Source organism: Cnephaeus nilssonii (assembly GCF_951640355.1).
Source record: "Cnephaeus nilssonii genome assembly, chromosome: 5".
Taxonomy (NCBI): Eukaryota; Metazoa; Chordata; class Mammalia; order Chiroptera; family Vespertilionidae; genus Cnephaeus; species Cnephaeus nilssonii.
In genome coordinates this window covers 30,362,745-30,388,229 of record NC_137076.1, presented here as the reverse complement: position 1 = coordinate 30,388,229, position 25,485 = coordinate 30,362,745, and the positions used below count along the sequence as shown (strand labels likewise).

At 54.1% G+C, this 25,485-nt stretch overlaps 1 protein-coding gene and 1 pseudogene across 2 annotated transcripts; both read right to left on the bottom strand.

The window, feature by feature from the left end:
- Positions 1–687: 687 nt before the first annotated feature.
- Positions 688–10,064, bottom strand: TLE5 (TLE family member 5, transcriptional modulator). The gene is made up of 7 exons (XM_079773230.1): positions 9,765–10,064; positions 8,509–8,606; positions 5,526–5,589; positions 4,141–4,185; positions 3,429–3,491; positions 1,877–1,951; positions 688–1,788 (listed from the first exon to the last, which is right to left on the bottom strand). The coding sequence occupies exons 1-7, from the start codon at positions 9,789–9,791 to the stop codon at positions 1,567–1,569; spliced, it is 594 nt and encodes a 197-aa protein (XP_079629356.1). The 5' UTR covers positions 9,792–10,064; the 3' UTR covers positions 688–1,566.
- Positions 10,065–24,449: 14,385 nt separating this feature from the next.
- Positions 24,450–25,181, bottom strand: LOC307100755 (U1 small nuclear ribonucleoprotein A-like; annotated as a pseudogene). The gene has a single exon. The product of its transcript is annotated as a U1 small nuclear ribonucleoprotein A-like (transcript).
- Positions 25,182–25,485: the final 304 nt, after the last annotated feature.

Sequence of the window (25,485 nt, the reverse complement as noted above, 5' to 3'; positions counted from 1 at the left end):
CACTTGCCCCCTGCCCCTGGGAACCCACTGGATCAGGGAGGCAGATGAGAATTTCATGCACTTTAAAAAGTCCTCTGGGTGCTCCAGCTCCCTGAGGGTGGGATTTCTGTCATCCAGTCCTTGCAAAGATCTTGCAAATTTGGGATGGCTGCCCGCCCTCCTCACCCCCATGCCCACCCAAGTCCACATCAGGAAATCTTTCCTTTTGGTTCTCTCTGGGCGGGGGGTGGGGGGGTCTGGCTTGGGCGGGGTGGGAAGGGGAAGGCTTTCAATCTGTTCCTTGGGGGGGGGGGGGGTCAAGGTTCAGCTGGGGGTCTGTATTCTCTGACCTGGAAAAAGGGTCCATGTGTGTGTGCATAGTGGGGTTAGATTCTGCAGTCTCAGTATCTTCTGTCTCTAAGGGAAAATAATGTCACTTAGGGGCCTTCGGGCCTGCTAATCAGAAACCAGCCCTGCTAAACCTCCAGCACCTGGGCTGGCTGTGTGACCTGTAGCCTACAGCTGACCCTCTCTGGTCTATGCATCAAGTTAGGGAGTACACTTATAAGACTGACTCATCTAGGACTCTCAATGTCTGGCCCTGTAACAGGGGAGGGAGCCCAGACATAAAAGAAGTCCTCTTCTCCCCGGGAAGGGGGGGGGGGGGACCACAGGCAGCCCGCAACACAAAGGCAGGAACACAGCAACCAACCTTCTCACATCTTTATTTGAAAGGCACAGCTAAGCCCACCCTCGATACAGCATTTTCACTTCTCTGCAGAGTTCAAACGACTGAACACAACAAAAGCTGACAGTCTAAAAGGCTATATACAGACACAGGTGTGGGTGTTGCTCTTTTTTTTTTTTAAACATTTTGTCTTTTTTTTTTTAATATCCCCTTTCTTAAAAGACAAGCTAGTATACTGGAAAAAGGAAAAAAAATAAAAACCAAGACAACTTGAGTACCCTCATCTTTATTCGGGAAAGGGAGAAGGGGAATCTTGGGTTGCCCACCCCCACCCTGCTCATCCTGGCTTAACTTTTGTCCCTTGGTGGGCGAGGAGAGGAGGAGAGAGGACCAGGTGGGCATGAGCATCTGAAACTAGCAGAGGTGAGTGGGTGGGAGGTGGAGGGAGAGACAGGGGTGCCCAGGGCAGGAAGGGGCAGCTAGCATTGTGTTTGCATGCAGTGCCAGGGTGGGAGGCTGGGGTGTGCCCTAAGGGGGCCCAGCAGGCGTACTGTCAGTTACACATGTGCAAATGGGGAAGTGCAGGGGGTGTTAGACTTCTTGAGGTTTTGCCTCCGGACCTGGCCTCCCATTTGCATCTCCAGGCCTCAGCTTGCCTCATCTGTGGTACAAGCAGGTATTGACCCAATCAGGCTGCAGGGGGGTGGAGGAGGGAGGCTGGGAGCCAGAGCAAAGCTAGGGGGGTGGCACACAAGCAGGGCTAAAGGCCCCAGCAGCTACTATAAATACTACCGGAGTTTAGCCAATCCCGAGCTATACTGTCTTGCAGTGAACATTCCTCTCTCTGTGTATCTTGTGTCTCCTCTTTGTCCCCCCACCCTCCCCATCCCCGCCCCCAGCTAATCCGACTTCTCCCCATCATCTTCCTGGTGAGTGTCACCGTCGTGCCCATTCTTGTCTTCCTTGGAGAGATGGGCCTGGGAGCCCAGCGCAGAGAGCGAGAGGAGGCCAGTGCCCGCGCTGACCGCCGGCAGGGAAGGCGGCTGCAGCCCCACGGGCAGTGGGGTCAGGGGCAGGGCCAGAGCCTGCAGCTGAGACAGCTGGTGGGCTTGGAGCTGCTGCTGCAGGACAGAGGGAGGGGGGATATTAGCCACTCTGGGCTCACTGGCCACCTGTCATCCTCCCGCCCACCCTAGCCCCCAGACTTACTCGGATGATGGAGTTCAGCTCTGGAGCTGTGACCTGCTTAGCTCTCTCGATGGCTCCCAAGACCTGCTGCTGGTGCTTGGAAGAGAGAGGACACAGGGGGTTTGTGTCAGCCCAGGAGAAGCCCTGCTCCCCTCTGGCCTGGTAGTGCTATCCCAACCCCCGTGGCTTTCCATCCCACCAGAAAGCCCCCTCTCTCAGCCGCCTCCTTTCACCAAGCCTCAGGCTCTTCATTTGGAAAATGGGGACAAATGGAGATGCATAGAAAACCCAAAGGGGTTGGGGCCAGACACTTGGGAAAAGGCCTTTGGGTGAGGAGGAAACCTTGGCTCCCGATGCCATGTGCAAAGAACAGTGCACAGCCTGGCCAACTGTACAGGGAAGTCTCGTTCCTTCAAGAGCTCAGAGGCTGGGCTGGGAGATCTGCTAGTCCAAGCTCCTGTCCTCCCCGCACACGCCCCTTGTCCCTGGCCATGAATTCTGGCAGGACTGGGGTAGGAGTCTAGGTTTAGGGAATATCTCCCACCTATTCCCACCCCTCCTTGAAAGTCAGTCTCTCCTGCTCTCAGGTGCTAGAATCTGTCACCTTCCTTTAGGCCTTGGCTGCTGGGAGGCCCCTGTCACGAAAAGTAAGCACAAGTCTAGGTCTGCAGGGCTCCCAGAACCCTCTTCTCTGGGATTTTCATGGTGTCCTTCTGGAATGGTCCCAAGGCACACACACCACCCAAAGGTCCCTGAGACATGGGTAGGGATTAAAGAGGGAATGATGGATGATCGACAGTAAACCTGGCAGAGAGCAGTAGCTGGGCCTTATTCAGTCAGGTGGGGCACAGGTGTGGGGTCTCTGTAGAGCGGGTCTTACACCAAGAGTCTGAGAACCCCGAAAAATAGAAGAGGAAGAGCAGGGGGCGCCTGGTTCTCCTGGATGTGTGCATGTGTCCATGTGTGCCTCTCATTTGTACACATCTGTGTGTGCATCTACCTGTGTATGCAGCTGTGTCTGCTTGTGTATCTGTGTCGTGACCACATCCACATTTGTATCTGTGCACGTGTGCATGTCTCTGCACCTGTTGCACAGCATGTATCTGTGTGTGCCTATGGGTATGTGCACCGAGTGTATCTGTGTGTTGCATCTGTTTATCTGTCTCTTTGTATGTCCTCGTGTGTGTGCAGAGTGCCCTCCCGCACACACCCCTTGTCCCTGGCGTGAGGCAGCCCACAGGGCCTGGCAGGTCAATCTCAGGAGGGTGAAAGGTAGAAGCAAAACAAGGGGGGAAACATTCTTGGTGCAGCCCTTGGCATAGCTAACATTTTTACAGTGAAATGACTCACTCGGGTTAGGAATTCCAGAGTAGGGTGAGGCCCCTCCTTCCACTGCCCTGCACCCCTGGGGGTTCCCCAGCCTGGGGATTTTCTGCACAGGCTGACTAGTAGCTGGGAGGTCCAGAGAGGGGAGGCCTGTGCCCTGGGGCACCCAGATCACTGCAGTGGGGAGGACCTGGAGCAAGTTCATCTATCATCTCCTCTTCCCTGAAGCCCCGGGGACAGAGCTTACCTCTTGGGAAAGGTAGGGGAGCACCTGGGCACAGATCCCATTCAGCCTCTTGACAATTTCAGCCTAGAACAAACACACAGACTCTTTAGTCCCCAGTTCTCTCCCGAGCGCAGGCCAGGCGCAGACCAGCCCCAGAGGCCTGGGGTTCTGTCTAAGAGGGATCAGCTCAGCCCAGGGTGGGATCAACACGTGGGGCCCCGCCAGCATCTAATCAGTGGCAAAGGCAGGACCTGAGGCTGGTGCTCAGCCCTGCAGCTAACAGCGCAGGCACAGTCCAGAATCCAGACTGGGCCGCTCAGGATGTGGGTGGCCCTGGGAAGATGACCGCAGAGCCTGGTAGGTAGTGAGCACTCGGTGGGAGGAAGACAGGGCGGAGCAGTGGCATTATTAGTCTGTGACATCCTTGAGAGTGGCCTCCTCAGGGCAAAGACGGCTAAAGCAAGGCCGGAGGGCGAGAAGCAATCTTAGGGTCTTACCAAGTATGTGAGTGTGAGTGCATGTCACCCTCCTGCCACTGCCACAAAGGGGTGGCAGGTCTAGGGAAGGCCCCTGCCCCTCCTCCTCAGGCAGAACAACCTCCCCGGGAGACCTGAGAAAGAAGGGGGGTGCTTGGGAGGGAGCAAGATCGGATCACCAGGGCAGGCTTGGCATTCAGCCAAGGGGCGGGCTCCTACCTGCCTGGGGGTGCCATGGAGAGAGTGAGAGGGCGTACCTGCTTGTGCATCTCAATGTTCAAGCCATAGGACATCTCGTAGTACTGCAAGAGGAAAGACAAAGAGAAAGAAATGGGGGCTGGTGAAAGACGCGGGGGGCGGGGGGGGGGGAGGCTCAAGAGACAAAGAGATGTGGGTGACAGAGACAAAGCGGGGAGCAGAGCAGGGGAAAAAGCGAGAGAGAGACATGGAGTAGGGAGCGGTGGAGACAGGCAGGTAGGAGGGGGAGACCCACACCAGGAATGGGCCCAGGGGCCTGGTGGGGCTGCTTCCAGAGCTGAGGGAGCTCGAAGGCCTGAGCCGCAGCCTGGCTCCCTGGTTTCTGAAGAATTACCCAGCCCCACCTCCCCCCAACACACACACATTCCAGGGCTCCTAATCTTTTATCTTTATGTGTCTTGTCTGCGGGTGGCCCCAGACTGCAGGGAAGTTTGCCTTCCTGGGTATAAATAATGGAAGATAAACAAAGCCTGCTGGGTTTGGCTCTGGAGCCAGGAGCCCCCTTCCCCAAGCCCCAGATCTAACCCTGCCCTCTCCCCTGTTCTAAACCCTCTCATGGCTTCCCATCACCGCCCCCTGCCCCCCCCCCCCCCCGCCCCCGCAAGCCCCGTGGTTCCTAGGCCTTTGCTTAGTCCTTTGTCCCCCATCCTCCATCCCCCAAGCTCCTACTCATTCTTCAAGGCCCCAGGGGCAATGCCCCCAATTCTCCAAGCAGCCTTCCTCTGGAAGGCAGTAGCTACCCTCTGGAGTCCCCCAGTCCCTGCGGGGGTCCCTCTCTGCCCGGCCCCCTCCTTCTGGAGCTGGGAGCTGTAGTGTCCGTCTCTGCCTCCCCCACAGCCTGGGAGAGCTGGGCTAGAGACTGGGCCAAGGCAAGGGTTTTTTGATGTGGAACTCACCACCCGGTGAGTATGAAACAGCAAGTGATTCTGGCAGCGTGGATGGGCAGGGTCTCAAATGTCAGTGGGAAGAATGCCTTGTGACCCCCTCCCTCCCACCAACCTCAAAGGGTGTCAGCCTCCTGGGGGGCAGGAGAGGAAAGCCCAGGAGTCCTCTTCCCAAGGCTTGGGAGAGGAGGGGTTAAGCACTGGGATGCCTGGATAGTGGGGGCGGGGATCCGGCTGCTCCCCCACGTCAGTTCCTGGCTTCCACAGCCGCTGCCTCCTCTGCTGGCTGCCAAGGACAGCCAGGGGACCTGGCAGGCCCAGGCTGCAACCCGGCGGTTTGGCAACTCCACCACCGCCTGGGCCAGCAGCCAGGCCAGCAAGGTGGACCCTGAATCCTCACACTTCCCAGAGGAGGTGGCCAGGTTTCAGCGGCAGCTGCTGGTGGTGCAGGCCGGTCTGGGCTCCCCCCCTCCCCACCCATTGGACCTCAGCCGGCTCACCATCACATAATGACGCTGCATCTCCGACTTCTCGCTGGCCAGCTTGTCACATTCGAGCTTCAGGCTGAAAAAGAACATGGGACAGGGGGCGGGGGCTGGGCTTACCCCCCAAATTTTGACAGGAGACAAACACAACACGACCTCCTCTGTGAGGATAGGGTGAGGGGAACCTCACGTTCCCTAACTGTAAAGTGGGGATTAAGAAACCAGCCTTGCAGATCTGGTGGTGGAGAAAACGACAATGACAATAACAAAAATAACAAGTCAGAGCAAACACCCTGTGGGGTCAGCCAGGGATTCAAACAACCTTTTACCCATCCCAAAACCCAATGAAGTCAGTACTGTGAGCATCACTCATTGTATAGATGATGCAATGGACGCCCAGAGAGGTTGAGTAACTGGCTCAAGGTCACAGAGCCAGGAAGCTGGCTTCAGAGCCACACACTAACCACTAGGGAAAACTCCAACGAGGGGAAGGACAAATAGAAACTGTAAGGGGCCCAGGAGAGGTCCAGGGGCTGACTGATAGGGCTCTGGGTTGGACTCGCCAAGTAATCTCCATTGGGGCCCAGCCCCTCTTATGGCCTTGATTTCACCTGGGGGTAAAAGCTCTATTGTGGGGTAGTAAGAGATGGGGCCCCCCTGGCCTCTCTCAAGCTCCCCCAAGCAAGGAGGAGCTTCAGGCATTTCTTAAAGCTTCCCCGGCCACCCCCACCATGAAGGCCTCCTGGGGGAAGGGCAGGAATCCGACAGTACAGACTCAATCCAGACAGACTGGGTTCAAAGTTCAGCCCTGGGACTTGGATGCTGTGTGACTCTGGGCAACCCTTCCTGCCTCTCTGGGCCTCAGTCTCTGTGCCTGTTAAAAGTACCAACCTCCCTGGTGGGATGAGGAAAACGAAATGGATTAAATCAGAGATGTTCTTAGAATAATGCCTGGCATACTTTAGCACCCAATAAATGCTTGTTGAGCTCACAGTCACCCCAGGAACCTGTGTGTCACTCTGCCAGACTGACCGTAACTGCACATCCAGTTCAGAGATGAGCCATGGCTAGGGTTGTTGTGACACCACCACCCCCTCCCTCCGCCCGCCCGCCTTGATTTTGTTTTCAGATTTTTTTTAAAGTTCATTTGTTGCTACCATTAAAAACAAACAAACAAAAAAAAACCAAAAAACCCAGCCCTGGCCAATTTTGCTCAGTAGTTAGAGCATGGGCCCAAGGACTGAAGGGTTGTGAGTTTGATTCCAGGTCAAGGGCATGTATCTCATACCTCGGTTGCAGGTTCAAACCCAGGAAGCAACCATTCATTATGTGTCTCTCTCACATCAATGTTTCTCTCCTCCCCCCCCCCCCTTCCCTTCCACTCTCTCTAAAAATCAACGGAAAACATATCCTCACTCCTTGGGTGAGGATTCAAACAAACAAACAAAAATAGGTGGGGCAGGTAACTCAGTTGTTAAAGCATTGTCCTCAAACACCAAGGTTTGGGGTTTTGATCCCCGGTCAGGGTACAGACAAGAATCAACCAATGAATGCATAGGTAAGTGGATCAACAAATAGATGTTTCTCTCTCTCAAAAAAAAAAAACACCAAAAAACAACAAACAAAAACAAAACAAAACACACACACACACAAAAAAAAAACCCCACCAAATCAATAAATAATTTAAAAACAACAACAGGCAATTTCATCCCAAACTCTGGATTTCTGGCTCTTCTTGAGGGCCTTGCAGATCCTGTGTGCCAACGTGGTAGGACCCCTCATTGTATAGTGGGAAGCCCAGGCCCAGGGGATGGAGGCCCCAAAGCTTGGGGGCCTGGTTTACCCAAGGATACAGCACTGTCGCAGCACTGTGACCTTGGTCTCAGGGAGTGGCAGTCCTGTGCTCACACTGAGGTGGGCACGGGCCAGACCGGTGGGGAGGACCTCCTGCAGGGGCTCAGAAAGGCCAGGCCTGCCGGGCAAAGCCCCCAAACACTCCACATCATGGGACCAGAGCCAAGTTCCCGCGCCTGCCCTTCCACCATCAATGCCTCAGTTTCCTCATCTTTGAAAGGGGCACACTAAGAGAACAGCAAGGAAAATAAAGTAAAATGATGTATTTTCAGTATTTAACACTTTGGGAGCATGGGAAGGACCCTAAGAGGAGGGATGTTTGTTAAAATAAAAAGAAAGACTATATATCACTATTCCCCCTTTCTTCTTGAAAGATCTTTTTGGGCGGGTCAACTAAGGTTTAGAGAGGGCCCAAGGCCTTGCTGAAAACGGCGGCTGGGGACCCCCTTCTGATTGCCAGGCAAAGCTCTCTTCTATAACTGAGCTGTTGAGGATTTGCTTTCTTCAACCCAGAAATGGGGTGCACATCTCAGTTCTGTCACTTCCTTGCTGTGCTTCCCCTAGATACCCCTAAATTCTCTGGGCTTGGTTTCTCTAAGTGTAAGTTACAGATAATAATAGTTCCTTTCCCTTAGATCCCAGTACATGGCAAATGTTAGAAGATTAAATTCTGGAAGGAGAATGGAAATCTGTTGGATGCCAGGAATCCTTTCCCCAGAACTGGGCAGAGAGATAACAGGCAGAAGAATTTTTTCTTTGGGGGAACTTTTTCCATTATTTTTTTCTTTTGGGAGGCAGGAGGTCCAAGCCCAACCCCAGTTGTTGCCAGGTTTTTAATCCAGTGGGGATTGGAGTGGGGGGCTGGGGAGCAGGGTTCTGAAGCCATACAGCTGAGTCTGGCAAATGATTTAATTTTGTGCCTCCAGTTTTCTTACCTGTGAAATGGGCTACTCTGAAGACCAAATGAGTTTAATATTGCTGAGTGCCCAGGACAGCGACCGCCTTACAATAGGACACCCTACACCTACATTTTTTCAAGTTTTGTGTACAGCAAGGCCCACCACCTCCGCTCCAGGCCTCCTCCTTGCCATCTGCGCTGGGGGCTCCACCTCTCCCTGGGCAGGGCCCTACGCCCCCAGCTCACCTGTGGTACTGAGCCTGCAGCAGCTGAAACTCGTCTTTGATGCGGTCGCACGAGTCCGAGGTCGTGAATTTGAGTTGCTGGGGTAGGTGCGACGAGCCCTGTGGGGAGGGGACGGGCCCCGGTCAGGGCCAGGCGGGCGCGGCGGCCGCCCACTTCCCTTTGGGGCGCCCCGAGGCAGCAGCCGGCGCAGCTGCAGAGCGCACCCCCCGCCACCGCCCCCCCCCCCCCCCACACACACACACTCTGCCCCACTTCCCTCGCTGGTGTTTACAGCCCCTGGCGCGGGCCCCGCCCTCGCTTCCTGCCCCCGCCTCTCCCAGGGAAGCCAACGGGGTGGGTGCACCGGAGCCGCTCCATCCCTCCCACCCCCAGGCTGTGGAGGTGTGTTTCCAAGCACGCCCTTGGTGGGGGACAGGGTGCGCCCTCTACCGCCGCTTCGAAGCTCTGGGCGGGGGGTCGCCACATCCAAGAACCCCAACTGCCTCCGGGAGGGGGGAGAACAAGTCCTAGGGAATCCCTTCCCCAAGTATGTGTGTGGGTCGGGGGGGACGAGGCCTCCCCGCAAAGTCCCATTGGGGGAGGGGTGTCACTCAGCGCCCGAAATTTAACTGGGGCCCCCCACCCCAGATTCCCAGCACCCTCCCTCCAGGCCGCACTCTTCCGCGCGAGGGGTGCTCCTCGGATCTCCTCCGGCTCCTAGGCCCCGAAAGCAGGCCAAGCGTTAGAGGTGCCTGGTGGGGCTCCCGCCCCGGGAGCCCCCGAGGCCAAGGCCACCCAGGCCCGACTTGGCTCGGTGGGGGGCGGGCTGCAGGGCTCGGGGACTAGGGTGCTGTCCGGGCGGGGAGCTGGAATGAACCCCGCCTGGGAGCTGGGGGGGGGGGGGGGGACACCGGGTCCGGAAGCTGGGAGGGGGGCAAGGAGCTACAGTGGGGGGAAAGTCTGGAGAGCTGAGGGAGTGGGGGCAGAGTAGTGCTGGGCCCGGAGCTGGAGGGGACCGGGCCCTGGAGTTGGGGGGAGGCGCCGAGCAGGGAGCTGGGGTGGGGGGAGGGCGCAGGGCTCGGATCTGGAGGGGGATGGCCCGGCGGGGAACTGGGGGGCGCAGCGCCCGGACCCGGAGTAGAGGAGCCAGGCGAGGATCTAGGGGGGCCCAGGGTTGGGAGCGAGGTGGGGGGGGGGTGGCCCGGCCGGGAGCTGGGGGGTGCGCAGGGCCCGAACCTGGGAGGGGGGGGGGGCGCCGGGCCGCGGGCCCCGCTTACCGAATGCCTGCTTTGTGGAAACATCATGTCAGTCGCTGCGGGGGGCGCGGGCTGCGCCCCGGCTGTGCGCCCCGGCTCCGGCGCCTCGGGGCGCCGGGCGGCCGCGCCTTTGTCCCGGCGCTGATCCGCAGCTCCCGGGGCCGCCGCCGCCGCCTCCCGCTCCCGGCCTCGACCGCTTCCTGCGCCCCCTCCCCGTGCGCCCGGCCCCGGCGCGCCCCGGGCCCCGCTTCCTGCGCGCCCGGCGCCCCTCCCGCCGCCCGCCTCCTCGCACGCCGGGCCGCCGCTCCTATTGTCTAATGGCGGCGACGTCGGCAGTGGCCGCGGCCTCGGCTGCGCGGAGGCTCCGACTCCACCTGCTGCTGCCGCCCGGGCCCCGTGCGCGCCGCCGAGGGGGGGGGGCGCGCGCCCGGGGAGGCCTGCGGATCCCCACCCAGCCCGCCTCTTGCGGGCCGCCGGCTCAGTGACCTTGGGCCCGGCTCGGCCTCGGCCCTGGCAGCTGCCTGGGCCTCGGTTTCCCTGTCAAAAAAAGGGGCCCCGGCAGCCCCTATCTAAACCGCCAGCGCTGTCATGGGGAGACCTGGACGCGTGCCAGGGACATGCTCTGTAACCTTGGCTGCCTGGCTGTTCTCTCTGAAACTCGTTTTTCTCTTCTGTAGAAAGGCAGGGGTCATACCTGCAACACACATTTATTGAGCACCTACTGTGTGCCAGGCCCTGCTCCAGGAAGTGGGGGTGGGGGTGGGGCATACCAAGCCCCAACTCTGGTGGAGATGACTTGGGACAGACAAGAGACAAACAGTAGAGCCCAAACCCTGGCAGGTCAGATGTTGGTGACAGCTATGAAGAAAATGAATCAGTGGACACGGCTGGGAAGGTGCAATTTTAAACAGGGGTAAATCAGAGAGGGCTTCCTTGCCTGAAAAAGGACCCGAAGGTGACAGCGGGAGCCAAGAGGAGTACAGGGTATGGTGGCTGATTCAAGGAGGCAGTAACAGCAAGTGCAAAGGCCCTGAAGCAGCCCTGGTGTTGGCTCCCTGGAGCCCGGGAGGAAGTGAGGGCCAGGAGGCAGGGTTAGCAGCTCCAGCATCAGAATCCTGTGCTTGGATTCATGATCTGCTGCTGTGGTCTGGAAATTCCTAATTATTTTTGAACAAGAGGTCTCGAAGTTTCATTTTGCACTGGGCCCCGCAAATTCTGTGGCTGGTGATGTATAGATGGTGCAGGGCCTTGTGGGCTGCAGGAAGGACTCGAGATTTTACTCTGAAGAAGGTGGGAGCCCCGGAGGGCTGTGGATAGAGGAGGGATGGCACCTGACTCAGATTTGATAGAATGTCTCTCCCTGCCATGTGGAGATCAGGCCTCAAAGAAGCTGTTGAAATAATGCGTGTTACCGCCCTGGCAAGTGTTAAATACACAGTCTCTTAATTCTCATATCATCTGTAACTGTGCAGCTTGCCCTCTACAGAAGAATAACTTTTTTGAGCTTTGGGTTTTCCCATCTGTAAAATGGGAAGTCAGACCCTGTCACTTTTCCTGGGCAGATGAGGGCCTAGAATGAGGGCGAATTGAATAAACAAAATTTAAAGCCCCCCCCCCCCCCTGCAAACCCTTCAAGATAAATAATACTTCAATGTAATATTTTTAAAAACAAAAATTAATGTAAAATAATTTCATGGTGCCCAGCTGGCGTGGCTCAGTGGTTGAGAGTCAACCTGTGAACCAGGAGGTGGTTTGATTCCTGGTCAGGGCACATGCCCGGGTTGTGAACTGGATCCCCGGTGTGGGGTGTGCAGGAGGCAGCCAATCAATGATTCTCTCTCATCATTGATGTTTCTATCTCTCTCTCCCTCTCCCTTCCTCTCTGGAATCAATGAAAAAATACATTTTAAAAAAATTCATGGTGATGGAAGGAAACTAGACTTTGGGAGGTGAGCACACGATAGTATATACCAGTGGTCGGCAAACTGAGGCTCGCGAGCCACATGCGGCTCTTTGGCCCCTTGAGTGTGGATCTTCCACAAAATACCAAGTGCGGGCGCGCACGTACAGTGCGATGAAAACTTCATGGCCCATGCGCAGAAGTCGGTTTTCAGCTCTCAAAAGAAATTTCAATCGTTGTACTGTTGATATTTGGCCCTGTTGACTAATGAGTTTGCCGACCACTGGAATATACAAATGTAGGATTATAATGTTCTATACCTGAAGTTTATATAATTTTATTAACCAATGTTATCCCAATAAATTTAATAAAAATAAATACATAAAAATATATGATGAGCAGCCTGGCCAGTGTGTTCACAGTGGTTAGAGCATTAGCCCACACACTGAAGGGTCAGGGGTTCGATCCCCGGCCCTGGTCAGGGCATGCCTGGGAGGCAACCAATGGATGCGTCTCTCTCTCACCTCTCTCTCTCTCTCTCTCCCCCCCCTCCTCCTTCCCTTCCAACAACAACAAGAAAATGCATGATGAGCAAAATGCCAACCTATTATATAATGGCGGGATCCGATGGGGCCAGAGACAAGTTACAAAAATTCAGGGCCTCCCCAGTCCTGGTGCTGTAACAGAAAAGGAACAGCTTTTGGAAAGTTCTTCAATATTCCAGTCGGGTTCTGGAATACACAGACCCCACAAGTCATATGAGAAAATCCGGATTGGGACGGGCTATATTATTTTGGGGGCTCAGGGCAAAATGAAGATGTAAGGCCACTTGTTCAAAAATGACAAGGAATTCTGAGATGGTGATAACAGAGCAGTGAACCAAGGGCAGGGTCCTTCCTTGGAGAGGACAGGGTCCTGTCTGAGCGCATGAGTTCCTGCCCTTGAAGCTGGCCCTACTCCCAATACACACCTCCCACACACCACGGGACCAGACACCCGTTCTCCTGGGAGGCCCCCTGCATCTGACCCTCACCTGCGCAGGCACCTCCCAGTATCAAGGCACTCACTCGGTGACCAAACACTTCCACGTTAACAGACTCCAGAGCTGATCACAGACACTCCCAGCACAGTGGGGTCAGGGCAGGGCCACGGGGAGGGACTCCGGGCTTTGCCTTTGAAGGAGAGTAATTACGAAAAAGTAATTTTCAGATAAAAGGGCCTGTCAGCACATAGCAAAGCCCAGAAGTGTGGCCCAAACTATGAATAATAATAAACTCACCCACATGTATGTGTCTTTACTACAGGCCAGGCTCTGCCTTAAGCATTTTATTTTATTATTATTTTTAAAAATATTTTTAAGACATGAAGCTTTCTACAGTATATTATTTTATTTATTTTTTAAAATATATTTTATTGATTTTTTACAGAGAGGAAGAGAGGACAGAGAGCTAGAAACATCGATGAGAGAGAAACATCAATCAACTGCCTCCTGCACACCCCCTACTGGAGATGTGCCCGCAACCAAGGTACATGCCCTTGACCGGAATTGAACCTGGGACCTTTCAGTTCGCAGGCCGATGCTCTACCCACTGAGCCAAACCAGTTTCGGCTGCCTTAAGCATTTTAATCCTGGGCACTGCCATGGTCACATTTGAATGAAGGGGGAACGAAGGCACAGAGAGGTTAAGGGACTTGGCCACAGTCACACAGCTGGGAGGTGGCAGAGCCAGGGTGTGAACCGAGGGACTGAGACCCTTGACTCCAAGTCACTGCCCTTCCAGAGAGGGCCTGAGGCTGGGCAGATCTCGGTAGAGCTGTGCCTGGGACTGAGTTCTATCCTCCCAAATCTCGGTGCGGAAGCCCTCACCCCCAGTGTGGTTGTATCCGGAGATGAGGCTTTTAGGAGATAAGCTTAAGTGAGGTCGTCAGGGTGGGGCCCTCCTCTGATAGCACCTGTGTCTTTATAGAAAGAGGAAGAGAGATCGCTCTGTCACACTCACCCGTAGAAAGGCCGCGGGAGGACAGCAGCGAGGCGGCCATCTGCAAGCCAGAGAGTTCTCACCGGAAACAGAATCCGCTGGCACCTTGATCTTGGACTTCCCAGCCCCCGGGTCTGTGGGAAATACATGTTTATTGTTTAGAAGCCGCCCGGTCTGTGGTGTTTGGTTACGGCAGCCTGAGCTGACTCAGCTGCATTCTGCTTTGACGGGGCAGCCCACTCCCGACAAAGACCATGTTCCTATGCACCAACATTCATTGAGCACCTACTGTGTGACAAGCACTGTGCAGGGAGTGGGAAAGACCAAACCCCTGCCTTGCAGAGCTGCCACTCCGATGGGGATAATAAGCACATACAGGGAAATATAAAGACAGGTATTATTATTAAGAAAAACACAGAAGGGTGAGTGAATGGATGGCAGGACGTTTTCGGGGATCCACTACAGCCTGTGCGAGGAAGTGATATCGGAACTGAGACCTGGAGGAAGCGAGGTGATGTCTAGAGGGAGATCCTTCAAGGCCAAGGCCACGGCCATGCAAAGGCCCTGACGCAGGATAAGGCCTGGTGGTTGGAGGAACAGCCAAGAGGCCTGCGTGACTGGAGCGGAGTGAGCGAGGGGAAGAGAGGGAGAAAGTGAGGGTAGGGAGGGGATCGGGGCAAGTTGAACAGGGCCTCGTGGGCCAAGGCCAGGGCCCGGGCTTTTACCACAAGGGAGGTTGGAGCCCCGGAGAGCTGTGGGCAGAGGAGGAACGGGATCTGAGTCAGGATTTGAAAGCCTATCAGCTCTGCAAGGGGAGAGATTTGGTCCTCCCGGGTCACTGCTGTCAGTCTCCACTTAGAGTCGTGCTTGGCACACAGTAAGTGCAATGAATTTTTACTGAGGGAATGAATGAATAATAGCTCCCTTAGGGTTTGGGGGTTGGGGGGCACCAAGAGCAGTAAAATCACATGGTTCCAGGTCACCTAGCCAGGTTACGGCAGGCCAGGGACTGAACCCAGAGCTGGACAGCTGAGGCCCCAGCTCCGCCAGACCGAGCAGGGAGTCCCCGTGCCCGAATGGTGGCCACCTGTTTCCCCTGCCTGTGATTAATGGCCAAGCAGCCCCATCCATCACTTGCCAGCCAGCGCCTGGCTCTGCCCGGGAGGCCGTGGGGCCCAGCACTCATTTGTAAGCAGGCGGCCAGGCTAGTCTCAGATGGTTGGTGACACGAGACAGATCCCTGCTCCAATTTGGCCCCAGATGTGGCCCTGAGAACCCCCGGGGGAGGAAAGACCAGCATGTGGGCCCAAGGGGCTGGGGATGAGTGGGGTCTGAGGGTTGGGGAATGGCAGCCACCCAGACAGGAAGATCTTCGAAAGCCCTGATTCTCCCCCAATTTATTACATAATCAAGCTGCCCCCTTCTTGGTTGTAGCGTTCCACTCTGCCTTTCCCTCCCCTGCTGTGTTCTATTCTTTCTACTCCCCTAGCCTCCCCCCCACCCCCCAAAAAAGCTCCTTGGAGCAGTGGGCCCAGCCCAGCCTGCCCCTCTCCCGAACCTCAGTTTGGGCACCCCCCGGACCCACTGGCCTCTCTCCTTGCCTTCCCCCATTCCCACTCCCAGCAAAACCTTCTATCCCTCGGCTCAGGGGCATAGAAGGTTTTACCCCTGAGTAGTGCCTTGAAGCCTCAGGAAGGAATGAGGAGGACAGGCTCCCCCGTCCACTCGGTGCACGCGTAGCTGGGGAGGCAGGCATGTACCTGACTGCCCCTCTAATGTGGCTCCCAACCAGGGGGGATTCTGTCCCCAGGAGGCATTTTGCAATATCTGGGGACATCTGTTGTCACAGTGAGGAAGTGCTCCTGGCATCCAGTGGGTGGGGGCCAGGGATGCTGCCCAGGACGGTCCCCAACAGAGTGACCCGGCCCTGTTGAGAAGAAGGAGGGACCTTGATGCCTTAGTAAGAGCCAAGTGACAAATTGGGAGAAGAGAGTGAGGCGTTCCCTTGCAGGAGTGTATGTAACAAGGAACCTGACCTTGCCTAGAGGGTCGGAGGCTGGGGGGTCCCTACTGGAGGGCGTCCCCTAAAATAAATGATGTGGGGCTACCTAGGCAACAGCTAATTCAGTGGGAGGAAACTGCAGGTCCCAAGGCCCTGAGGAGGGGGCAAAGCTGCTGGGACAGGGGAGCACGAGGAGGCTGAGGGGAGTGGGCCAGAGGGAGAGAAGATGGGGAGTGAGGGGGGCAGACCCCCAGGGCCTTGGATTCTGCATTCACCCGGAAGGTTTGTGAGTATCCAAAGCGAGCAGGGGGCAGGGTGGCCTTATGCCTTCCATGGGTCCCTTCCTCTGCAAGAATGACTAAGACGTTTTGCCATGGTGTTGGTACACAGACAGATACCAGCTGGGCTGGATGTATGACAATCTATTTGTGATTGTTATAGTCATTGTTTTCTTCCGATTTTTTAAAATCCTCACCCAAGGATACGCTTTTATTGATTTTAGAGAGAGGAAGGGAGAGGGAGAAAGAGAGATAGAGAAACACTGATGTCAGAGAAAAACCTTGGTCGGTTGCCTTCTGTACGCACCCTGACCGAACCCGCAACCTTTTGGTGTACGGGACGATGTTCCAACCAACTGAGCCACCTGGCCAGGACTTCCAATTTTAAAGGAAATTAAAAACATGTTACAGGCTCCTAAAAGTACCATGGGGCCTGGGCATTGTGCCCAGTGGCTACCATAGCCCTGGTAGGAAAAACCTCAGAGAGCAGAGAGGAAGTGGGGCAGGTGGAGATGGGGTGTAGGCTGGACAAGGGTAGGGATGGGCAGGGAGGGAAAGGACCCCATACAAGATACAAGCGAGATCCAGCAGGGCGGTGTTCAGCATGGACAGCGAGCTGGAGGGCAGAGCCATCGTGGGAGTGAGCTGGCCCGGGAGACGGTGTCTGGGGTGGCTCGCTAGTTCCGTTTTGGATGAGCCGAGTGCAAGAACCCTGTGAAACGCCCACAAAAATGTCAAGGAGGGGCAACATAGATACACTGGACTTCATCAAAATTAAGAACATGTGTGCATCGAAGGACACCATTATGAGAATGAAATGACATCTCAGAATGAGAGAAAATAGTTGCAAATCCTGTATCTGAGCATAATCCATTATCTTCCATTCTGAATATAAAGAAATAGAAAGGACTCCTACACCTCAACAGCAGCAAACAAACCACCCAACTCAACACTGGGCAAAGGCCTGGCCAGCACAGCTCAGTGGTTGAGTATCGACCTTTGAACCAGGAGGTCATGGTCCATTCCCAGTCAGGGCACATGCCCAGGTTGCAGGCTTGATCCCCAGGGTGGGGTGTGCAGGAGGCAGCTGATCAATGATTCTCTCTCATCATTGATGTTTCTATCTCTCTCTCCCTCTCCCTTTTTCTCTCTAAAAATCAATAATAAAATATATATATTACATATATAAAAGACTGGGCAAAGGACTTGAACAGACGTTCTCCAAAAAAGACATGCATTTGGCCAAGATGCTCAACATCACTAATTATTAGGGAGATGCATGAGTCACAGTGAGATGCCACTTCACATGCATGAGGGTGGTTATAATAAAAAATGAAAAGTAACTTTTTGTTTGTTTATTAATCCTCACCTGAGAATATTTTTTCCATTGATTTTTAGAGAGAGTGGAAGGGAGGGGGCGAGACAGAGAGAAACATTGATGTGAAAGAGACACATTGACTGGTTGCCTTCCACAGCCCCCGCCCCCGTCGGGGCCAGGGATCGAGCCTGCAATAGAGGTACCTGCTCTTGACTTGAATTGAACCCAAGACACTTGGGTCAGCGGGCCAATGCTCCAACCACTGAGTCAAAGCAGCTAGGACAGATTTTGTGGAGAAATTGGAGCCCTTGTGCACAACTGGTGGGAATGAAAAATAGGGCAGCTGCTCTGGGAAATGGAATGGCTGTTCTCCAAAAAGTTGAACATAGAATTACCACATGACCCAGCAATTCCACTCCTAGGTGTACGCCACAAAGACTTAAAAGCAGGAATTCAAACAGATATTTGTATACCAATGTTGGTAGCAGCATTATTCACAACAGCCAAACGTGGAAACCAGAGTCCATCGATGGATGAATAGATAAACGCAATTGACCATCTTAACCACTTCTGAGTGCACAGTTCAGTGACACGAAGTACATTCACATTGCTGGACAATCATCCCCACTCTCTGTCTCCAGAACTTTTGCATCTTCCCAGACTCTGTCCCCATTAAACACTGACCCCCCCAACCGCTTCCTCTAGCGCCTGGCTCCCACCATCTACTTTCTGTCTCTGTGGATTTGACTCCTCCAGGGGCCTCCTATGAGCGGAATTCACACAGTATTTGTCCTTTTGTGACTGGCTTACTTCATTCACTCAACACTCCAAAAAGAAGCCCTATCCCCATTAACAGTCATAACAGTCACTCCCTGTCCCTCTCCCCAAACCCCTGGCAACCATGAACCCACTTTCTGTCTAGATGTGCCTGTTCTAGACATTTCACATAAATGGAATCACACACCATATTGCTTTTTGTGTCTGGCTTCTCTCACTGAGTGTCACATATTCAAGGTTCATCCACATTGTGTCAGTGCTTCACTCCTTTTAATGGCTGCATTACACACACACACACACACACACACACACACACACACACACACACACGAGGCCCGGTGCATTAAAATTCATGCACTGGAGGTGGGGTCCTTCAGCCCAGCCTGCCCCCTCTCACAGTCCGGGAGCCCTCAGGGGCGGGAGGGGACCCAGCAATCAGGGGAAGCTGACGCCCCATCACACCTCTGGTGCTGCCACTGCTGGCAGCGCAAGCTTTGGCCAGCCCTGGTTACCTGAGCCTCGGGCTGCCCTGGGCAGCTGAGGGGACTGAGGGGACTGGGTGCTGCCATCTTGTGGCTGTGGGCACCGCCATCTTTGAGGTCGGGGCAGTCAATTAGCATATTCCCTCCTTATTGGCTGTGGGTGCCGCCATCTTTGCAACAGCGTGAGGGTCAATTAGCATATTCCCTCTTTATTAGATAGGATGTCCTCCACATCACATTTTATTTATCCATGCATAAGCTGATGGATATTTGGGTTGTTTCCACCTTACTTATGTACCAGTTTTCATGTGAACATACGTTTTTTTCTCTCTTGGGTGGATACCTAGGAGTGGAATTGCTAGGTCAGACGGGAACTTTGTTTCACCTTCTGAGGAACTGCCAGGTTGTTTTCCACAGCGGCTGCATCGTGTTTCATTCCCACCAGCAATGCCCGAGGGTCCCAATTTTTCCAAGTCCTCGCCAGCACTAGTTATTAGCCTCCTTCAACCTTCAACCTCAGGTAACCCCCTCACTGGTCTCTCCCGCGTCCAGCCCTGCAGTGGGGAGAGCAGCTCCTGGTTCCCACAGTCCTCGCATGTTTGGTCTACGACTCATAAAACCCAGGCAAGAAAAGCGAGCACACGGCAATAATGGTGACGCTGGTGGCAGGGGTCTCCCATGTGCTGGGAGCTGTTCTAAACCTTCCTCACACGTTCATTCATTTGCTAGTGACCCATTTTACAAACGGGCTCAGTAGAGGCTCAGAGAGACTATGGCCTGGCTGGAGGCTCCCCCGCCTGGAAGGGGCTGGGCACCCACGTCTCTGAGCCCCGTCACCGCCACTCAGGGCCCTGCTCGACAATGAATGTGTTTTATTTTTGTGTTTCTTCTTCTCTTGGGAGCTTTCAGCTGTGCCCTGGGGAACCTGGCATTGGCAGGGCCAGGATCTGCTGTTGGAGTGTTTAAAGGCCTTTAAAAGGTATTCTCAGCATTTCCCGGATGCTGCGCAGTCATTAAGCTTGGTGATTAGGAGAACACCTTCCGTGGGCGTGTCTCTGGGGACACCCGAGGACATTTGGGAATTGTAAGGAGCAGGGAGGTGTGGCTGCCTACCTGGCCTGCCCTCCAGAGGCCCCCCCACTCCCCGGCTCTCCTGAGACACCCAAGGGCCTAGTGCCTGCAGCAGCTTTGCAACTGGTGGGCTGTGTGGCTCTATACATGTGTCTGTGAGTCTCTGGTGGGATTAGTGTCCTTATAAGAAGAGAAGCAGCCTGGCCGGGCGTGGCTCAGTGGTTGAGCATCGACCTATGAACCAGGAGGTCACGGTTAGATTCCCGGGCAGGGCCTATGCTCAGATTGCTCAGTGTGGGGCTTGCAGGAGGTAGCTGATCAATGATCCTCTCTTGTCATTGATGTTTCTATCTCTCTCCCTCTCCCTTCCTCTCTGAAATCAATAAAAAAAAAACAAAAAAAAATTTTTAAAGCGAGAAGGAGGCCAGAGCTCTCTCTCCACTACGTGAAGACAGAGCGAGAAGCAACCATCTGCAGGCCAGAAAGAGGGCCCTCACATATTCAAGGTTCTAACCCTGCAGGCACCTTGGTCTTAGAATTCCAGTTTCCAGAACTGCGAGAAAACAAATTTTGGTTGTTTAAACCACCCAATCTGTGGCATTTAGTTATGGCAGCCTGAGCAGACTGAGACAAGGAGTTATGTAATTTAATCCCCAGAATAGCCCCAGGAGGAAGCTGCTGTAGCCAAGGAGACCTAGAGGCCCAGAGAGGGCAAGACACACCCCCAGGATCACACAGGCCTGAGACTCAGACTCAAGACTGGCTAGTTCTCAGTTCCCCATGCATTTCCCAAACCTTCCCTGGACCCCCCACCCCCCACCCCCCAACAAACCACTCCAGGGAGGCAGTTTAGGTTCATTGTTTTTTAATTTGTCTTTATTGTTGAAAGTATTACAGATATCCCTCCCCCCCCCCTTTTTCCGCCATTGACCCCCCTCCAGGTTCATTGTTAATAGAGAGATGTGAGTTCAAATTCTTACTCTGGCATTCTACTTTCTGAGGGATGTGAGCAAGGTACATTCAGTGTCTGAGCCTCAGTTTCCTCATCTGCAAAAGAGGAGTCCTAAGAGTTGCAGAAAGTTGTGAGGGTGGAAAAAAATTAGGCATGACAGTCCCTTAGCTGGGGCTTAGCACTGAGTAAGACTAGTTGGGCAGAAGTCCTCTCTGACCCTCAGTTTCTTCTTCTATAAAATGGGCATAATGTTGGTACCTACTTGTGTAAAGTGCTTGAGTCAAAGACTTGAGTGGATGGCAGTAAAGAGCTCAGCACAGGGTCTGAAGCCAGTAAGCACTTGATATATATTAATTTTTTAAAATGGTCCTAAGGCCCTGGCCGGTGTGACTCAGTTGGTTGGGCGGTGCTCTGTGCCCCCAGGGGTTGCCGGTTAGATTTCCTGGGGCACGTGTTTGGGTTGTGGGCTTGATCCCGGGGCTCATAAAACCAAGCATGCCCACCAACCCAGAGACACCCCCCCCCCAGGACCCCCGCTGCCCGAGGATGAGTGGCTGCTTTCTCTACCCACTGGGCTGTCCAGCCTGGTCCGAGAGGAGCACACATGGCTATTTGCATTTAAATGTAAATTAATTCAAATGAAAAAAAAATTGAGTTCCTTAGTTGCCCTGGCACACACGTCTCAAGGGCTCAATGGCCACAGCGGCTGGCTTGTCGACAACCCCAAACTAGAAGAGTGCCATCTTGGTAGAAAGTGCTGGCGGGCAGCGCCGCGTGGAGAGCCTCCCCGCGGTCAGGCGGTGCAGGGAGCCCGGTCTCCCCCGCCCACGGGCGCGGTTCCATGACCGTCCACACGGGGGCAGTATGTCCCAGGATCCAGAGACTTAGGCACAAGCTGAGCTAAGGGTACCGCATCCCTCAGCTTGCACGTCCCTGAAAAGCACCCGCTGAGAGTCAGGCACTGTGCCGGACACCGCGCAGCCCCCAGATATTCTAGTCCAGGGTCCCCCCTCTTCACTGGGACATGGGGGCCGGGTCACTCTCTGTAGGGGGATATCCTGGGCACTGTGGGGGTGTTGAGCAGCATCCCAGGACTCCACCCACTCAACTCCAGAAGAACCCATGGTAGTGACAACCAGAAATGTGACCAATATCACTGTCTTTTGTAGGGCATAATCACACTCAGGTAAGAAGCACCATTAATTAGTGGAATAATAAATGACAATCATCATCATTATTATTATAACAAGAAACAACACTCCTGGACGTGTTTCCTGTGTACAAGGTCTTGTTTTAAGCATTTTGCTTAAATTAAACCCTCTGAGGTAGGTACCTGTTACACAGTGTCTTTGTTTTACAAAAAATGAAATGGAGAAAGGTTGAATCACTGCCTCAGGGTTACAGCTCAACATCATGCAGCTGGGATTTGAACCCAGAAATTGTGGGTGCAGAGTCTGGGCTATTACTGACCAGCCCACTTCTCACCATTCCCGCAGCCTCCACCCATCGTCTACTGTCTGGGCCAGTACAATCCTCTCCGCCCTAGTCCTTTAGCTCCCACCCTCGCCCTACCACCACAGCCTGTCCTCCCAGCGGCAGCCATCAGAGGGCGCCTGCGAGCTCTCCATGGCTCTCATTTCCCTTAGGGAAAAAGCCCCAGGCCTCCCGGTCCTCGCCCCCTCCCCCCATAAGTTCCTGCACCATCTGCACTCCTCCCCTCCCTGCCATCACTTCCTCCCTTCCTCCCCCTGGCTCACTCTGCTCCAGCTATACGAATTCCTCCAACACACCAGGCTCTGTCCTGCCCCAGGACATTTGCATGGGCTGTGTCCTCTGCCTGGATTGCTCTTCTTGTAGATATACCAAATGCCTTGCTCACTTCCTCAGAGTCCCTTTCTAATTCCTGTATCTAAAATTCCACCCCTTCCCAAGCTCCCTACTCTGCTTTATTTCCTTCTCTTTAGCATTACTCCTATCTAATATTTTATATATTTAAACTATTTTTATTTGTTTGTTATCTGTCTGCCCCCACTTAGAATGCCAGCTCCATGAAGGCAGACATTTTTGTCTGATTTCTCATTGCTGTGTCCCCAGCGCCTAGAACCGTGCCTGACACACAAGCAGGTGCTTGATAAATTTTTGTTGAATAAAAAACCGGCTTGCCCTGGCTGGTTTGGCTCAGTAGTTAGAGCACCGGCCTGTGGACTGAAGGGTCCCAGGTTTGATTCCGGTCAAGGGCATATGCCCGGGTTGCAGGCTCGATCCCCAGTGTGGGGCATGCAGAAGGCAGCCGATCAATGACTCTCTCATCATTGATGTTTCTATCTCTCTCTCCCTCTCCCTTCCTCTCTGAAATCAATAAAAATGTATTAAAAAAAACACACAAAAAAAAACCCTGGCTCTATTATGTCCATTCAGCTCATTATAATGATAAACCAGAGCATTTATTGAGCACTTATGTGTGCCAAGCTTATGGGAATTTTTTTATCACTTATTTTTTGAAGTATAGTTCAGATATCAAATTTACACAAATTTAAAAATTTATTTTAAAGTGTACAATTCAGTGGTTTTTAATATATCTAAGATGCTGTGTTGCCAATGCCACTAATTACAGCATATTCCATCACCCCAAAAAGAAATCCTGTCCCGGTTAGCAGTCACTCACCATCCCCTCCCCAAACTCCTGGCAACCACGAACCCACTTCCTGCCTCCGTGGATGTGCCTGTTCTGGACATCTCCTGTAACTGGAATCACACACTGTGTGGCTTTGCTTCTGGCTTCTCTCACTGAGCGTCATGTTGTCCAAGTTCGCCCATGATGGCGTGTATGTCAGTGCTCCCTACTTCTCACGGCTGTCTGACAGCCCAGTGTGTTCTGGGTTTCATGGGGACGGACACATTGTGTCTGTTCAGCCACCCATGGGCGCTAGGGTTGTTCCCGCGTTTTGGCTGTGATGAATGACGTTGCTGTGAACATTCATGTGCACGATTTTTGTTTGAACACCTGTTTTCTGCCTGTCCTTGCCAACACTTGTTATTATCTGCCTTTTCTTAATGGTCTTATTTATTTATTTTACTAGCGTTCCTGTTGCAGGAAAAATCCTGCAATAGGGTTTCCTGCTGCACTCTACCCCGCCCCGCCTGCTCTCCTCCCTTGTCCCCCGGCCCGCCTTCTCCGCCAGCCCACCCCGCTCTCCTTCCTTCTCCCCCGGCCCCGCCTCCGCTCCTCCCTTGTCCCCCGGCCCGCCTTCTCCTCCAGCCCGCCCCGCTCTCCTTCCTTCTCCCCCGGCCCCCACCTCCTTTCTCCTCCCCCCCCCGGCTTGCTTGCTTCTCCACAGCTTTGCTCCCTTCAGCATCTCTTGGCTTCTTTCTAAGCTGTCTTGATATACAAATTAGCCACCATCTTTGTTGGTGTAATTTGCATACTCATCCTGATTGGTTGGTGGGCGTGACTTGGCTGGTGGGCATGGCTTGGGCGTAGCGAAGGTGTGGTCAATTTGCATATTTGTCTATTATTAGGTAGGATTGGTTTCAGAGAGGGGAAAGAAGAGGGAGAGAGAGAAACATCAATGATGAGAGTGAATCATTGATTGTCCGCCTCCTGCACACCCCCTACCGGGGGTCAAGCCCACAATCTGGGCAAGGGCCCTGACTGGGAATAGAACCATGACCTGGTTCATGGGTGGATGTTCAACCACTGAGCCACACTGGTCAGGCTATCTATCTTTTTTTGTAGAAAATCAAACATAAAAAACACTTTAATTCCAGCCTAACAGCACCAGGTGCAATGTCTGGGGACAGACTCTGGGTACGATGCTGTGTGACCACTCATTCACACACGTGGCTCCCAGAAGGCCCCCGAGGGGGACTTACCTTCAGGGGGCCGAGGCAAGGGGAAGAGGGAAGGCCCCCAAGCAGGAGGTAGGGGCAAGCATGGGGAAAAGGTGCTACTTCTTGGCAAGGGAGATCTTCATGGCGTTGTTCTGGGCTATCTTAAAGCCCTGTAGGGCATCCGAGCAGCCCCTGCCTGAACCTCATTGTCAAGCTGCACAAAGGCGGTGTCGTGCGGCCCTGGGACCAGCCGGGTCTCCCTGAAGCCAGGGAACTGATTGAAAAGCATGGACAGCATGAGCTCATTGGCCTCCTCTGGCAGGTTGGTGAGGAACCAGATGTGATTTGGTGGGTTTTCTGAAAGAGGCTGAGTAGGTGGCATCTACCCTAGCATAAGCTGCTGTGGGGGCATGGCCCCCGGTGGTACCTGGCCAGGTGCGAGGCCTGGAGGTGGGATCATGCCAGGGGGCGGCATGTAGAGAGGCTGGCCTGGCATGTGGGGCATGCTGCGGGGCGCCTGAGTCATCGGCGGCATGCCCGGGACAGGCCCCGGGACGGCCCCCACGGCAGGGGCGGCTGCCCCGCCCTGCACGGCCTTCTTGGCAGCTGGGGTCTCCTGGCTCTTGGGCTTCCTCTTCTCCTGCTGACGGCCACGCTCCACGAAAGTGCCCCTCATCTTGGCAATGATGTCCGCGTCCGTCTTGGCATACGGGATACGCACGGGCTTGTCATAGAAGGGGAAACCCTGCATGGAACGCAGGGTGACTTCTTCAGCTCATCCTTCTTGATCTTCTCACTGAGGTTGTTGATCTAAATATGTGGTTGGGTCGGGTCTCGGGAGCTGCCATGGAGGGAGGTGCCGAGGTAGGGCAATGGCGTTACAGGTCCGGCTAGTGGCTGCTTCTCTATCCTTTTTATTCTAGCCATCCTAGTGGCTGTTGAAGGTTATCTCACTGTGGTTCTGATTTGCATTTTCCCGGGTATCTCCTATGTGCAGAGAACCTTTTCATGTGTTTATTGATACTTGGAAATTTTTATCATGACCCCATTTTAACAGTTGCAGACACAGGGGCTCAGAGAGGGATAGCCACTTCCCGAAAGTCACACAGCTGGGCTGGAGGGGCAAGTGTGTGAGGTATGAGAACCAGATAG